At 33.2% G+C, this 16,128-nt stretch overlaps 1 protein-coding gene across 1 annotated transcript in view; it reads left to right on the forward strand.

Annotated features, from left to right (window-relative positions):
- The first annotated feature begins 7,566 nt into the window (after positions 1 to 7,566).
- Positions 7,567 to 16,128, forward strand: part of LOC122004726 (receptor-like protein EIX1) — a 35,091-nt gene continuing 26,529 nt past the window's right edge. The window contains exons 1-2 of the mRNA XM_042559568.1: positions 7,567 to 8,892; positions 9,445 to 10,353. Coding sequence (XP_042415502.1) covers positions 7,567 to 8,892; positions 9,445 to 10,353 — 2,235 coding nt within the window. The remainder of the gene's footprint in view (positions 8,893 to 9,444; positions 10,354 to 16,128) is intronic.

Below are 16,128 nucleotides of genomic sequence, written 5' to 3' on the forward strand. Positions count from 1 at the left end.
GCGTCTTATGAGTTATGAGCATAAAGCATCGCAATTTCCATATTACATGAGTTGATCCGCTGTCTTTTTCATATTACTCTTGAAACGGTTAGTAGTCATCCATGATTTATCTCCTTTGTGTTAACCTAGAGACGAGTTGACGGGGACATTAGGGGCAAACGAATCACCTTTTACCACATGAAACGGATTAATAGGGTTTAGCCACAATTGAAACGGATTAATAGGGACATTGAAATAAGTGAATTACCACGTGACTTGATCTACTAGTCATTGCTTTGGTTTAGTCAATTTTGAAATACATCATCAATAATAACAATTAAATTTTATCCCATTGACCTTTATCTTTTACAATATCATTATCTATACATAAATTAATTTTCTCTTATTTGACTATTACTAATTATTTTTTTCCCTCTTACTTATTTTATACGTACATTTATCATAATTACGCATCACCTAACTAAAGTATTTATTGGTTGTTTAAGTACATACTCGTACCATCTTAAACTTATCTCTCGGAGTTTTTCCTCAATAGATGCAACTCCGAATTTTTCTCTAATGTTCTAATTTCTTATTCTGTATCTCCTAATATGTTCACACATTCACCTTAATATCCTCATCTCTGTAACTCTCATATTCTGTTTACGTGCTGAAGTTATAACCTAACATTTAGCTTTATATAACATGGCAAGTCTAACTACAATTTTGTAGAACTTTTTTTAAGTTTTAGAGGTATTTTATAGTCAAATAAAATACCCGGCGCTCTTCTCCATTCTATCCTGCTTGTTTTCTATGTAAGACATTTCTCTTAATTCCTCCATCGTTTTACAAAAGTAATCCTAAATATTTAAAGCTCTCGGTTCAGGATAACTCGTCATCTCCAATCTTAACAATTGTCTCATTACGTCTAATATTACTAAACTTAAATTTTATATATTCTATTTTTATTCTACTACGTTTAAAACCTTTCATTTCTAGTGTTTCTCACTAAGATTCTAGTTTAACATTTACTTCTTCACTTGTTTCATCTACTAAAATAATATCATTTACAAACAACATGTACCACGGTACTTTGTCTTTAATGTGTATAGTGAGTTCGCTCATAATTAGTGTAAAAAGATAAGGAATTAGAACAGATTATTGATATAATCCTATCTTTATTGGAAATTCTTCAGTTACTCTGTCTGAAGTCTTTACTCTAGTTAGTATATCCTTGTACATATCCTTAATTAGTTCAATATATATTACACTAACATCTCTTTTTTTCTAGAATTCTTCATATAATTTCTCTTAGTACTCTATCATAATTTTTTTTTTTAAGTCCATGAATATCATGTGTAGATCTTATTTTTATTCCCGATATTTTTCAATTAGTTGTCTAAGATGTGTAACTTTAATTGTCGACCTTCCAAGTATGAACCTAAATTAATTTTCGATCACAATATCTTCTTCTTTAATTTGTTTATATTATTTTTTTTAAAGTTTAATATTATGACTCGTTATGTTAATACCCTTATAATTTTCATGATTTTATATGTCTTTTTTATTTTTATATACAATCAAATATTTTTTTCTCATTTTTAATATATATTAAATAATTTTATAAGTACTTCAGTAATATTCTCATCGCTCTAACACGATCAAACCAATAACTTTGTATTTATGCAACGTTTCAAGTTTGTAAATTTTAAAATTTGTCATAATAATTTCACTTTATCACAATAATTTTCTAACTACAAATTTTGATTCTAAATATTTACAAATTTATATTTTATTAGCTAATTTGTTGATCAAGTTTTTTTTAAAAAAAATTTAAGCCCAAATTTATTGGTGCGGAAGAAATATAAATGTAGCTTATTAAAATTATCTACAAATTCATTTTTTTTATTTTATTTTTAATTTTTGTTAATACAGTGACTGTGAGTTTGTTAGATAGAAAGTTATATTTTACCTTTACTATCTGAATTCAGCTTCTCTAATTTGATAAATTATATTTCACATTTTTATTATATATATATACATAGAGTATTGATATAGAGTATTGATATTGTGCGCGACGCGCACAGTGCGCGACTGTGCGCGTCGCACAATATTAGTGTTTTTTATTTTTTTTTTAATTTTTTGAATTTAAAAAATTCAACATTTCCTTATTTAAAATTTAATATATATAGATATATCTCCTAAACACATTACAATACTCAATAAATACTTAAATTAATTTTATTTTAAAATTTTTTTTAAACCAAACACTATAACCTAATTAGAAAGCCTAAACCCTATAGGTAAAATCTAAAAAAAAAAAAATAACTTTAACACTATACCCAAAGCCTGAACCCTATAAATAAAATCATAAAGAAATTTTTTAATTATTTTTTAATTTAAAAAATAAAAAAAATTTAAAAAAAAAAGTTGATATTGTGCGCGACGCGCACAGTTACACGTCGTGCACAGTCACACTGTACGCGTCGCGCATCATATCAATACTATATATATATATATATATATATATAGTATTATATATATATATATATATATATATTAGTTTTAGCAGTTAATTATTGACATGAGACATATTAGATTAAAAGAATAATAATAATGATATCTTTTTAATATTTTAAGCCATGGTTTTAATAGGAAATTTCATTTTACCTTTAATTTTTTTAATGAGACAATCATCAATAAATTGTCATCTACTGTAAGAGATTTGACTATACAAGTAGACCATTAGTGATCTTACTCGGTCAATAAATAAATTTGATATTCAAATTAATAAAATTATTTATATTCATTTAATAATACAAAAAATAAATTGAATAAATTGAATATCAGTAAACTTTATTTTAAAACGTCCATCAGCCAATTGATCAATCAACTTATTAATTTGGGTAAAATTTAAGACGTTAAATGAATTAAATTGTAAGTTTGATGTTAAATTTAATATATAGGAGATTAATTAAATGAATAAAATTGAATAATTTATTAAACTAAATAAATAAATTTAAATACATAATATTCATAAATAAATAATATGAATTGTGGTGAATAATATTTATTAATAAATCTTTTATGAAATTTATAAATAGACAAACAAATTCACAAAACAAACAAATAAAAATATACTATTAAGTTTATTAACCAACTAAATAAATTTATAATGGTAAAAGTTACAAAAAAAAATTAAATAAGTTCAAATTGAAAGTTTTATAATATTTAAGTTTAATCAAACTCAAGCTTAAAAAAATCATCATTTCAACTATTTAATTAATTTTAAACTTATTTTAATTTAATTTGATTATCTTATTAAATAAACTTGAACAATATAAAACTAGACTCAACTTGGCTAATAAAATTTAATTATAAATTATTTTATTTTATTTTTAAATTTAACTACATAAAAATGTAATAATTTATATATTTTTTATAATATTGAATCATTCATAATATGTTAAAAATAATATAACTTTCATATATCAGGTAAATATTTAACCTAATTTATGTTGATATGAATATAGCTTACAGGATCTAGGAGGAATTAGAGAGAAAGAGGATGGCAGTTTAGTCATTAGACTATTTAGGGCTTATAAGTGGCACTGTTCATCCGGGGGGGGGAGGCTTTGTTTTTTTTGTCAACCGCCACCACAAACACGCGAGGACACCTCCGACGTCGGCCACCTCCCTCGCTCATCAGAGTGGAGCTCGTTTTCGGCCTGGGGGGATTCCACCGCCATGGGAAAACACACAAGGACGCCACCTTCGACGCCTCCGCCGCTCACCGGGCCGCCGTTGGACCCTCCTTCCCCTTTCTCTCGTGAGAGGGCTCCTTCGTGGCTTCTCCGCCGCCTCACACGGGGGGAGAATTTTTTGGTCCGCCGCCACAAGGAACACTGCCTCCGCCGCTCACCGGACCCCCACGCCGCACGCACACGACACGCCCGTCGCCGACCACGCTGCCTTCCTCCCACAACCAGGGGCGGATCCACAGGAGGGGCGCCATCAGCGGTCGCCCCCCCCCCCTTACCGACGGTGCAACCCATAGTATTATGGGGTTCCACTGGTGAAGATGGAGGATACCACCCTTTGTTCCGTGTAAAAATTGGTTGCGCTCAGCTCAGATCATGATCGCCCCTTCATGCTTAAATTCCTAAATCCGCCACTGCCCACAACCCACCGTTCGACGCCACTTCTGCCCCCTCCTCTTCTCTCTCTCAGCTTCGCTCTCTCGCAAGGAGATGTCGCCGCCGCAGGGACCTCACGCGCGCCACCTCCCTTGCTATAAGCATCGTCTCCTCTCTGTCCCTCTCACGTTCGGACTGCCTCATGCGACCGCTGGCCTCACAGCCGCCCCCGCGCCTTCGGGTGTTAGTGAAATCGACATCTAGAGTTTCGATGTTTGACAATGTACCTTAGTCTGGTCAGTTTGACCAAGAGTTTAATATTTGGAAGAGAAAATTGACTAGCAAGGGTAAATCCTAATTAAAGGATAGGCAGGTGAGAAGTCTACTAAGTGACTAGTCTTAATTGGAGGTTAGGCAAGGGGAAGTCCTGGTGAATGAAACTGGGCCCTAGTGAGTGAAGCTAAGTGGTGGAAGTCCTAGTGAAGCTAAGTGGTGGAAGTCCTAGTAAGTGAAGCCGGACCCTAGTGAGTGAAACTAGGTGGTGTAAGTCCTAGTGAGTGAAGTCGGGCCATAGTGAGTAAAGCTAGGTGGTGGAAGTCCTGGTGAGTGAAGTCAAGCAATGAAAGTCCTAGTAAGTGAAGCTGGGCATCCCTAGGTGGAGGTAACCCTAGGTAATATGTGATCGACCAGACCAACGAATTATTAATAATGCTAACACTATTTTTCCTTACCATTTTTATATATATTGTACTAACTCAGTGTTACAAGTAAATCTTAGTAGATCAGCTTAGTCAAATACTAAGCAAGGTCAGAAAAAGTCCAAACAAGTCTGAAAGACTAACTGTTTGGCAGGTAAGTAAAGGTAAGTCACTAAAAGAGAGTGACTCGGTGAGGACGCATTCCCCGTGGAGGGAACTATCCCCGTGGAGGGAACTGTACGCGTCGATCCAACTTAGATCCATTTAGAAAATCTAAGTTGAGATCTTCACTAGATTCTGGTCTCGAGGAGACATGATCTAATTACTACCCTATTTTCTATATTGTGCTAACTCTGTTTTACATGGTAGATAAAATTTTTATTGTCCGGACTAACCATTTCTTACAGGGAGAAGGATGTTGAAGAAAAGGGGTCCGGGCGCCCATATATGGTCCGACAGCCCGGGACAGGCTGGCCTAGGCCGGGCCGCGGGCGCCCGGACCCGAAACTTCATCCACAAGCTGACGTGAAGCTCATCAGTTGGCCGAGCCACGTGGTCCAGGCACTCGGAGGGGTTCCAGGCACTCGGAGTGGACCTATATAAAGGCCTTCGACCCAGAGCTTAAAAAAACAACAACTGCAACGATCTTCTCTGCTGCTCGATTCTCCAAAAAGGCTCCTGCAACGCTGCTAAGCTCCACCGACAACTGGACATCAACTTTAATTAGTTTTTTTATTGTCGTTAATTCTTTTATATAGTTCTTGTACTTGCAACTTGTAACTAATTTTGAACTATTAGTGGATTACCCAACGAAAGCACTCAACGAGTACGGCCCTTGGAGTAGGAGTCGCCGAAGGCTCTGAACCAAGTAAAAACTTGGTCGTGTTAGCATTACTCTTTATTCTTCCGCTGCGTACGTCTCTGTTTTTAAAATCAAATTTTCAATGAACGCTATTCACCCCTCTCTAGCGTCTTTCCGATCCTACATCGGGGACTATCGCCAAGCACGCTACGCTGCCTCCTTTGACACCGACCCTGCCTCCCTCTCTTGACGTGCAAAGGCAAAGCCTCCTTCTCTCTGTTCTGGCGTCCACAGCTGTCGCCGGTAGCTTTCTCACCAGCACCGTCCCCACCTCTTCTCCGTCGCCACGACCAATCACCATCACTAGTCAGGCATGCCGCTGGCCACACCTTTGCCTTCCAGCGTCTTCATTCACTCCATAACCCCCCCGCGAGCAGTCCCTAGCTGACAGCGCCCCACCGTCGGATCCGACCACTCGACACTCCTGCTTTCCCAGCCGTTGGTCCGACTTTTGATCTGCATTGTTGTATGCTTTCCCCATTGATCGGGCATCCGGACCCTCATTGCTATTGTGGTTCGATAGGACCTGTTGTGTTCCGGCCTTCGGGCAGTCATTGTGTTCTGGTTGTAGAGTCGTCGTTGTGTTTCGCCCTTCGTACCGTTATTGTATCCCGGCCTGCGTGCCGCACTCATATCCCGGCCTACGTATCCCTACTAGGTCCTGGCCTGCATGTCGTCTTCCAAATCCAGCTCGCGTTCGATTAGGTGCCTTCAGATCCAGCTCTTCATCCTGCTCAGAGTCATCTACTCTTTCAGGTCACGATAACTCGAGCAGCGTCCCGACCAGCTCACCATCTACAAGAGGGCGCCCTTTGGGTCAAGGTACATTATCATACTCATTCTACATTCCTTTCATTACTCTATTATTTGTTCTGTTACTTATATATTTGTTGGATATGCCTCGAGTATCGGGGTACCAAGGACCGGGGCAAGCTGGTCGCTGGCTGCAGGTAGCGTCGGCCAGATGACTTCTGATTACTTGGTTAACATAGAAGTCATCTCAGCATATCCCCCTCTGGGCTATAACGATTCGGTCAATATTCCATTTACCTCATTCAGTGGTCTATCTGATTCAGTTTCCGGACAGGATCATATGAGTTCAACGACATTATTAGTTGAGCTTGACAAATACTTAAGTTTGATAAGATTATAGTAAACAAATTTAAACAAGGTAAATAAACAAGCTTCAATATAACTAAACTCATCTCAGCTCAACTTGACTCATTTACCACCACACACACACGTGACACACATCTATTCAAAAACAAAAAAAAATCAACTCCCGCACAAGTCATGTTCAATCTCATTCTCATCTACGTTAGGAATTTAACAATCCATACATAAAATAAAAATAGCATAACTATATGCATACTTTGCATATTGATATGTCACAATCATAATATTATTTCATTTGGAAAAATAACACAAGCATAAACATGATAAAAAGCATAAACTATTTAACCTTTAATCTGGTAAGATCGTCACCAACTTAATATCTCACTGTTCGTCAATAAAGATGACGGTATATATTAAATTTGTTACTTATCTTTCTGCCGTCACCTACATGCCTTAGCGGCAAAAATATCAGCATCTTTTAAAGGGTATAAAGTTCGACTTCCACTCTTAGTTATGGTATATTATAGGAGATAATTTTCCTCTGTATAAAATATAAAAACTTCCATAATGTCAACCAAAAAATTTGTATTCGGATTGGTATGATTCTCTTTTAAAAGCGTCGTAATTTCCGCTCAAGAAAACGATCGATCTATTGACCAGTCGCTATAATAATGGCAGAGGTAAATAGACTACTGTTGATTCTTCAAGATAAATAGCCATTGCCATGGCCATTGGTCTCCTGCAAAATTAATAAGAATCCACCAAATTAAAGAGCATGGCAACGGCCTGGAGAAGCAGGCTCAGTTTCCGTGGGCGATGGCCACTGCACCACCCCCAGTATTACAGCTGCTACTATCAGCTTCCAGATCTTGTCATGCTTTGTTGGCTCATCATCCTCGCCTCCTTTCTTGTGGAGGTAACTGGAGTAGAAGAAGCGAGAGTGAGCAGCGAGGGATGCTTGCAGAGGGAGAGGGATGCTCTCTTGCTTTACAAAGCCGCCATCAAAGATCCTTCCGACCGCTTGTCTTCTTGGCATGCCCAAGTAGACTGCTGCGCTTGGAATGGCGTGGTCTGCCACAACAGAACAGGCACCGTACGAGTGGCCGAGCTCAACCTTCCAAATGACCACAAAACCAATTGGAAGGAGTACAGTTTGAGGGGTGAGCTGCTGCATCCTTCATTATTGTCTTTAACTCATTTGCAAAGCTTAGATCTGAGTTACAATGATTTCGAGGGCACCCAAATTCCTCCTCTCGTTGGTTCTCTTCACAAACTCAGGTATCTTGATCTTACTGGGTCCAACTTCGGTGGAACCATTCCCCCTCATCTTGGCAACTTAACTAATCTTCGTTATCTTGATCTCAACTCGTATTATAATTCTGCCAGAGTTGTTGTCCACAGCTTAGACTGGCTCTCTGGCCTCTCTTCTTTGATTTTTTTGGACATGTCCAGATTGAATCTCAGCGATGCTTCCCCTAATTTGCTATCAGCGGTCAACATGTTACCTTCCCTACAACATTTACAACTACCTCGTTGTTACATTAATAATGTCCCTCTTTCTCTTAATTTTCATCTCAACCTCACTTTTCTCAGGACTCTTGATCTTGGTTATAACAACTTCTACTCTCCTTTTCCTAACTGGTTGTGGAATCTCACAAGCCTCTCGTCTCTTCAATTTGAAAACTCAAAAATTCAAGGGAGGCTGCCAACTGAAATTGGCAACTTAATTGGCCTTACATATCTTGATCTTTTTTTAAATTTTCTCTCTGGTCCCCTACCCGATACGTTTTGGAAATTGAAGAATCTAAAATTCCTCGACCTGAGCTTTACTTTACTTGGAAATTCTTTGTTAATGGGGATTATGAATCTATCAAGCTTATCAACACTGCGCCTTAATAATTGTTCACTAATTGGTCCAATACCCAGTGAATTAGGAAATTTAACTACTTTAAATACATTATCTCTCGAATCTAATTTACTTTCTGGATTAATACCACATGAGATTGGGAAGCTAGTCGACTTAGAGTCTCTTGACCTGTCCCTTAATTCCTTTGAGGGTGACATTACTGAGATCCACCTTTCCAACCTAACCAAACTAAAGGTATTGTCCTTATCTTATAACCCCTTCCTTACCATAGCAATAGACCACAATTGGACCCCTCTTTTTCAATTACATTCAATTGGCCTTGGTTCCTGTAAGTTAGGTCCTAGATTTCCTACGTGGCTTCGTTCACAACAATCCATCATGTTTATTCACTTGTACAATTCAAGTATAGAGGGCAACTTACCTGAATGGTTTTGGAACTCTTTTTCTATCATTTATTTTTTAGATCTCTCCCATAATAAAATTAGTGGTACTTTGCCGGTATCCCTAGAGAGTTTGACTGAATTGTATTATTTAAATTTTGGTTCGAATTTACTAGAAGGTCCAATTCCTCATTTGCCACCCAACCTAAAGTTGCTAGATCTATCTGATAATACATTATCAGGGCTGCTACCATCAACCTTATTCACACCACAATTACAATATTTGATTCTCTCACATAATCATATTAATGGAAGCATACCATCTAATATCTGTAATTTTCATTCATTTCGACACCTCAACTTATCAAACAATCAAATATTTGGAGAAATTTCTCATTGTTGGAAGGAGGGTTCACTTCTTGAATATATTAATTTGGGAAACAATATGTTTTTTGGAGAAATTCCAAGCTCTCTTGGCAACTTGATGAAACTGGAGTTCTTGCACTTGAATAATAATAATCTAAAAGGGCATCTTCCATTATCATTACAAAATTGCACTCGGCTATTGGTTGTTGATCTCGGTGATAATAAATTCTCTGGAAATATACCTTTATGGATTGGACAAAGTTGGCAACAGTTGCGCATTCTTCGATTGCGCTCAAATATGTTCAATGGCAGTATTGATCCACAACTTGGATATTTATGGGATTTGCAAATCATTGACTTTGCAAATAATAAATTATTAGGGGCAATACCACATTCCTTTGGAAATCTAAACATAATGATTTCGACATCAGTTGAACAACTTCCTTCCTTTGATTTTGGAATGAGAATACTAGAAGAAACCAAAATATTTAGCGGAAGTGAAAGCATTACTTTAGTCACAAAAGGAGAGCAATCTACTTTTTCATCTATTCTCTATCTTGTGAAAAGTATAGACCTTTCAAACAATGAATTGACAGATGAGATTCCTGAAGAATTGGGATATCTTGTTGGACTCCACACTTTGAATTTATCAAGAAACTACTTCAAAGGCAAGATACCATATAGCATCGGTAGAATGAGTTCATTGGAAACTCTGGATTTATCCTTTAATAATTTATCAGGGGCTATTCCTCAAGGTTTGTCACAACTAAATGCTCTGAGCCATTTGAATTTGTCTTATAACAACCTATCAGGAAACATTCCCTTTGGGAATCAGCTTCAAACATTAGATGATGCATCCATTTATATTGGTAATTCTTATCTCTGCGGAAACTTAGTAAACAAGAGTTGCTTTCATGGGAACGACACCAATGCTACCAGCGAGGAATATGTAATGTTGTCGCTAATGTTATTCATCTATCTCAGTAGCGTACTTGGATATTTGGTTGGAATGTGGAGTGTGTTTATCCTTTTATTATTTAAGAAAAAATGGAGGTGCTTTTATTTTAAGAAGGTCGATGAAATTTATGATAAAGGTTATGTGATAATCAAGATAAGATTGAATAGTTTTTTTTAAAAAAAATAAAGTCAATGATGGATACCATCAATAGTTTTCATATTAGAATTGGGAGTTTTCATTGTAAGCAAGGTACTTTTAGGAATTATATGTTTGTAATTTTTTGCAATTGAAATAATATTATGATTGAGCTTTTGGTGTAATCTACGACACAAAGAATACACTTATTTTGTTTTCATTTTATGAAAATTATTATAATCCTCTGTGCAATACCGTAATATGTGAATTCCTAATAGTAGATGAAAATGAGATTGAAAATTACTCATGCAAATGTTGAATCATTTGTAGAAGTGTGATTAAGATTATGATGATTTACTTGCGCATTGTGCCAATCTTTCATATTAGTTGATAGATTTATTAATTGTAATTTCAACTTAACAAACTTTAAATTGGTAAAATTTAAAATTAAAATAAAATATTCCACTCGATAGTTACAAATAAAGAGGTTTTATGAATCTTTTAAAAAAAACTCGTGAGAATATTAAAAGGAAAGTGACTAAATTAATAGAGTTAGAGTAAAAAAAACAATAATTTTATAAAAAAAATGTGAAATATAATTTACCAAATTTTAAAAGTTGAAATGATCAACTGAAAAATTATAAGGGTAAAATAAAACTTTCTTCCTAATAAACTCACGTATCAAGAAAATGAATTTGTACGGTTTTTAATAACTTGCTTGTTATAAATTTGCTTCCGCACCATTGTATTTGGAATTGAAATAAAAATAAATGCAAAGTAGAGTTAGAAAATATACAAAGGAAAAAATATATAGTTATAAAGTTATGGAAATATAGAGAAATTATTATGACAATATTTAAAATTAAAAAATCAGGGAAAAAAAATGAAAAACTAAAAGTTTTGACGATGAAGTCAAAATTAGAAAGAAGGTAAAGTGAGAGATTAGAAAAAAAATGGATAAAGTAACACTTTGGCCATCAAATTTAAAATAAAAATATTAAAAGTTATAAGATGAAGTAGAATTTTTAAGATAATAATGAATATTAGCAAACATGTAGCATAATAATGAAAAAAAAGACTAAATCAATTGAAAAACATTAAAAGTGAAGTGGAATGTTTTACTATAAAATATTTAAGGTAAATCACTTTTTTATTAAAGATAAAAATGCAACAAAACTAATTCAAAATGCAAACTTTAAAATATAAATACAGCGACTGAGCGACCACAACTAATCACAATTAAGAGCATAAATTACAATTATAAAATCTTGAGTTGCAAATTATAATGCTATCTCAATTAATTTAAATGAGATTGCTTTTTAAAAACTAGTTTTTAATATTTCATAACTAAAAATAATCATGTATCATGTGCTTTCATAGAACTACAATGAGCTTATTGAGATTAAAATTGTGAATGATAAGAAATGTGAATCATGTCCTCTAGGAAAATTAAAGGTACATTTAGTCAATAATTTTAATAAATTTATGCAGTAATCAAAATAAGATTAAATAAAATAGTGAGTATTTATTTTTTAAAAATAAAAAAATCAACTTCCTATATAGAATTAGTAGTTTTTTATATTAGAATGGTGAGGTTTCATTATATGTTACTTTCCTAATTGTATAATGATATTTTGTAATTTAAATAATATTATAATTATGGTGTCAGATGAGATAATGAACGTATTAATATTATTTTCATTAGATGCAAATTAGTATAAGACCTTGAGGGATTCCTAAGTAGATGATATTAAGATCTAAGATGATCCTAATTAGATGAGAATGAGATTGGAGATGAGGTATTAGATGCGGAGCAAGATCATTTGCTTGTAGCTTGTGTCAAATTTTTTGTTGATGGATTTATTATTATTTTCTTAACTTAACAAACTTAAAATTCATAAATTTTAAATGTATAATAAGTTTCTGGCTAAAAAAAACTTTATTGTTTTAAAAGTTTGTTAGAATTTTAATGTAAAATATAGTTTATCAAATTTAAGGAACTAAAATGATAAATTTAGAAAATAAAAAATGAAAATGTTTAGAAACAAAATATGTAAAAAAATTATGAAAATATAGAGAAAATTTTATCACAAAATTTATATATGAAAATTTTAGGAATAAAAATTAATAAGGAGATAAAGTAAGGGATTTAGAAGTATGAACAAGGTAATATTTGAGTCAATAAATTTAAAATAAAAATAAAAAATAGGAAATATCCCACAGAATACATTAAAAAGTTAGAAAATTCAAATAATTATAAAAATGAAGCAGAATTTTTAAAGATAAAAATATAAATCTTAACAAACATGTAATAATGATACAAGATTAGATCAATTGAAATTTTATTAAGGCGAAGTGGACTTTTAAAGGTGAAATAAAAACAAAAAAAAATCAAGGTAAGTTGAAATTATTAAATAATTTAGTGTTTTCCGATTTTTCCTCAGATTTCTTTCCCGTCTTATGATTACGTAGATAAATTAGGACGGTAAATGAGGTAAATGAGCTGAACTTGAGTCAGCCTAGGTTTGAACTCGGCTCGAGCTCGTTTGAGCCAGCAGAGTTGAGCTCGAGCTCAAAATTATTTATTTATTTAATAAATAAATAAGTAAATAAATTATATATTATAAATATATATATTATTATTGTCTCGTCTGGCTTGACGAGTCACCGAGCCAGTAATAATTAGGCTCGAACTTGATTCGATTTTTAATCAAGCTAACTTGAACTAGATCAACTTTGAATTAGAATCGAGTTTTGACCGGACGGCTCACGAACGACTTCATTCATTTACACCCCTAATCCAAACACATTAATAAAATGTCTTTTCACTAGTCCCTCACTATCCACCCACCTAAATCGTCAGATAGTCTCCTACATAGGATATACATCGTTGAACCCATGGCAGGTGAAATCGCCTCTGCCACATTCCAAATACTAATTAACATCAATACAACGAAGGTAAAAAACGAAAAAAGCTAGAATCAAATGGGGAAAATACAAATCTGAAATTTAAAATTAAAAAACAATTAAAAATAGTGCCTTTTATTTTATATTATAATTGTCATTGTAAACTATTTGGACTATATTGACTAGCAATTGATGCAAAGGCAAAAATATAATTTGGACTATATATTGACAAACAATTGATGCATTGAAAAAAATAAAATTGAACTGTCAACTGAGTTCTAATATGCATTCCATATTTTAGATCATTAATTTAACACTACAACTAGGAAAAGGAGGAAATAAAGAGATAAATGTATTTATCATCAATTTTCACAATTACTGATTGATGAATGTATTTATCATCAATCTTCTCCAATGCATCCGTTAGCACATCTTTTGGATGGATCACCTGATCATCCAATCAAATTAGCATTAGTGGTTGCATGTCGCAACAAAGATTCATGTAGAAAGTAAGAATAGTAGAGAGAAAAGGTCATTCTCACTATAGATGAAAAATCAATGATGTATGATTCTATTCTACGGTTCGATCAATTGAAAGAAAGATGGAGTATCACAACTTAAGATCACATGTACTGAACACAAAATACTAACAATGAAATGTTCAATTTTAAATAGATAGTTTTCTGAATCTGTGTCATTAGTTCACATTTTTTTAAAATCTTATCTAATAATATCATCCATCCATTATAGTTTTTGTTTTCATCTCTACCACACGAGCTTTTACACGAATGCTCGCTAGCAACTCAAACCTCATCCATATAGGTATCCATCGTATTGTTGGATATATATGAATTAAAAAGGTGAAAAAAACCTTTTTTGTTTATGAGTTTAGTGTCATAAAATTTTTGTATTTTTATATTCTCTCATGGTCATGTACTCTACTTCAGTAATGGATAAGGTAACACAATGTTACTTTCTACTGGAGCAGTTTACTAGGCACTAACCTAGAAGTTGACAGTCTCTACTTGTATTTTTTCTATCTAGTTTACATCTAGCATAGTCTTAGTCAGAGTACCCAATTAAATCAAATGTGTTAGTCATAGGGTACCAAAGTCCTACAATTAGGGTCCCCTTAATGTATCTAAGTATCTTTTTTTACATTAGTTAAGTGTGATTCTTTTGTACAAGTTGGTACCTAGCACACATATCTATTACAAATAAAATATCAGGTCGACTTACAATTAGGTAAAATAGACTTCCTATTGCACTTTTATAATATTTTAAGTCTACTGATTTTCTATCTAAGTCAGAGTCAATTTTAACATTGGTTATCATTAGGGTATTAATATTTTTAGAATTTTTCATTCTAAATTTCTTAATTAATTCCTTGGCATATTTTGTTTGAAAAATATAAATTTACTCTTTTGTTTGTTTTATTTGTAATTCTATGAAAAAATTGACTTCCGCTACTAAGCTCATTTCAAATTTATTTTTTTATTAATTTAATGAATTCTTTTAAAAATTTAGTATTTGTTGAGCTAAAGATTATATCATCTACATAAATTTGAGATATAAAGGGTTCTTTCTCTAAGGTTTTAATAAATAAGATTTGGTCTATTTGACTTTGGTTAAACCCTTTAGATATTAGGTATGTTGATGGTCGTTCATACCAGGCCCTAGGTGCTTGTTTTAATCCATATAAAGCTTTCTTTAACCTAAAGACATGGTTTGGGTGGTCTAAATCCTCAAATCCTAGGGGTTGATTTACATAAACCTCTTTTTTAATGAACCCACTGAGGAATGCAGACTTTACATCCATTTGGTATAACTTGAATCCTTTATGTGCTGCATAGGTTAGCAACATCCTAATGGATTCAAGTCTGACTACAAGTGCATAAGTTTCATTATAATCTAACTCTTCTACTTGGCTGAACCCTTTAGCTACTAATCTAGTCTTATTCCTTACTATTTCTCCTTTATCATCTAGCTTATTTTTAAATACCCACTTGGTATCAATTATGGAATTAATTATGAGTTTAGGCACTAGTTCCTAGATTTAGTTTCTTTCAAATCGATCTAGTTCCTCTTGTATCGCAATTATCCAATCTAGGTCAGGCAGAGCTTCCACTATAGTTTTGGGCTCAATTTTAGAAATCAGTGCTATTTGACTTAGATTTTATAAGATGATCTAGTTTGAACTTCTAAGTTTGGATTACCCAAAATTTGGTCAGGTGGGTGATTGATTCTTACCCTATGTGGTCTTATTTCAAGGTTAACACTTGGTCCTTGTGATTCACTTATTTTAGGTCTAATTTCATTATCTTCATCATCTTCTATGTTTCTTTTATTTTGATTAATATTTTTATTCATTGAGTTAGGTAAATTATTTTCTTCATAAAAAATTATATTGGTTGTCTCTTTAACTTTTAGTATATTTTTGTTATAGACTCTATATGTCTTACTGGTTGTGGAGTACCCTAAAAAGATCCCGTTGTTGATTTTAATGTAAATTTACCTAAATAGTCTTTAGTATTTAGTATATAAACTTTACACCCAAATACCTTTAATAATTTAAGTTAGAAATTTTATTATAATATATTTCATAGGGGGTTTTATTGCAAGATTTATTAATTAATATTATATTTTGAATGTAACATGCTGTGTTTATTGCTTCTGCCTAAAATTTATTACTTAAATTATATTCATTTAGTATGGTTCTAGCAT

Source organism: Zingiber officinale, chromosome 7B, assembly GCF_018446385.1.
Source record: "Zingiber officinale cultivar Zhangliang chromosome 7B, Zo_v1.1, whole genome shotgun sequence".
NCBI lineage: Eukaryota > Viridiplantae > Streptophyta > Magnoliopsida > Zingiberales > Zingiberaceae > Zingiber > Zingiber officinale.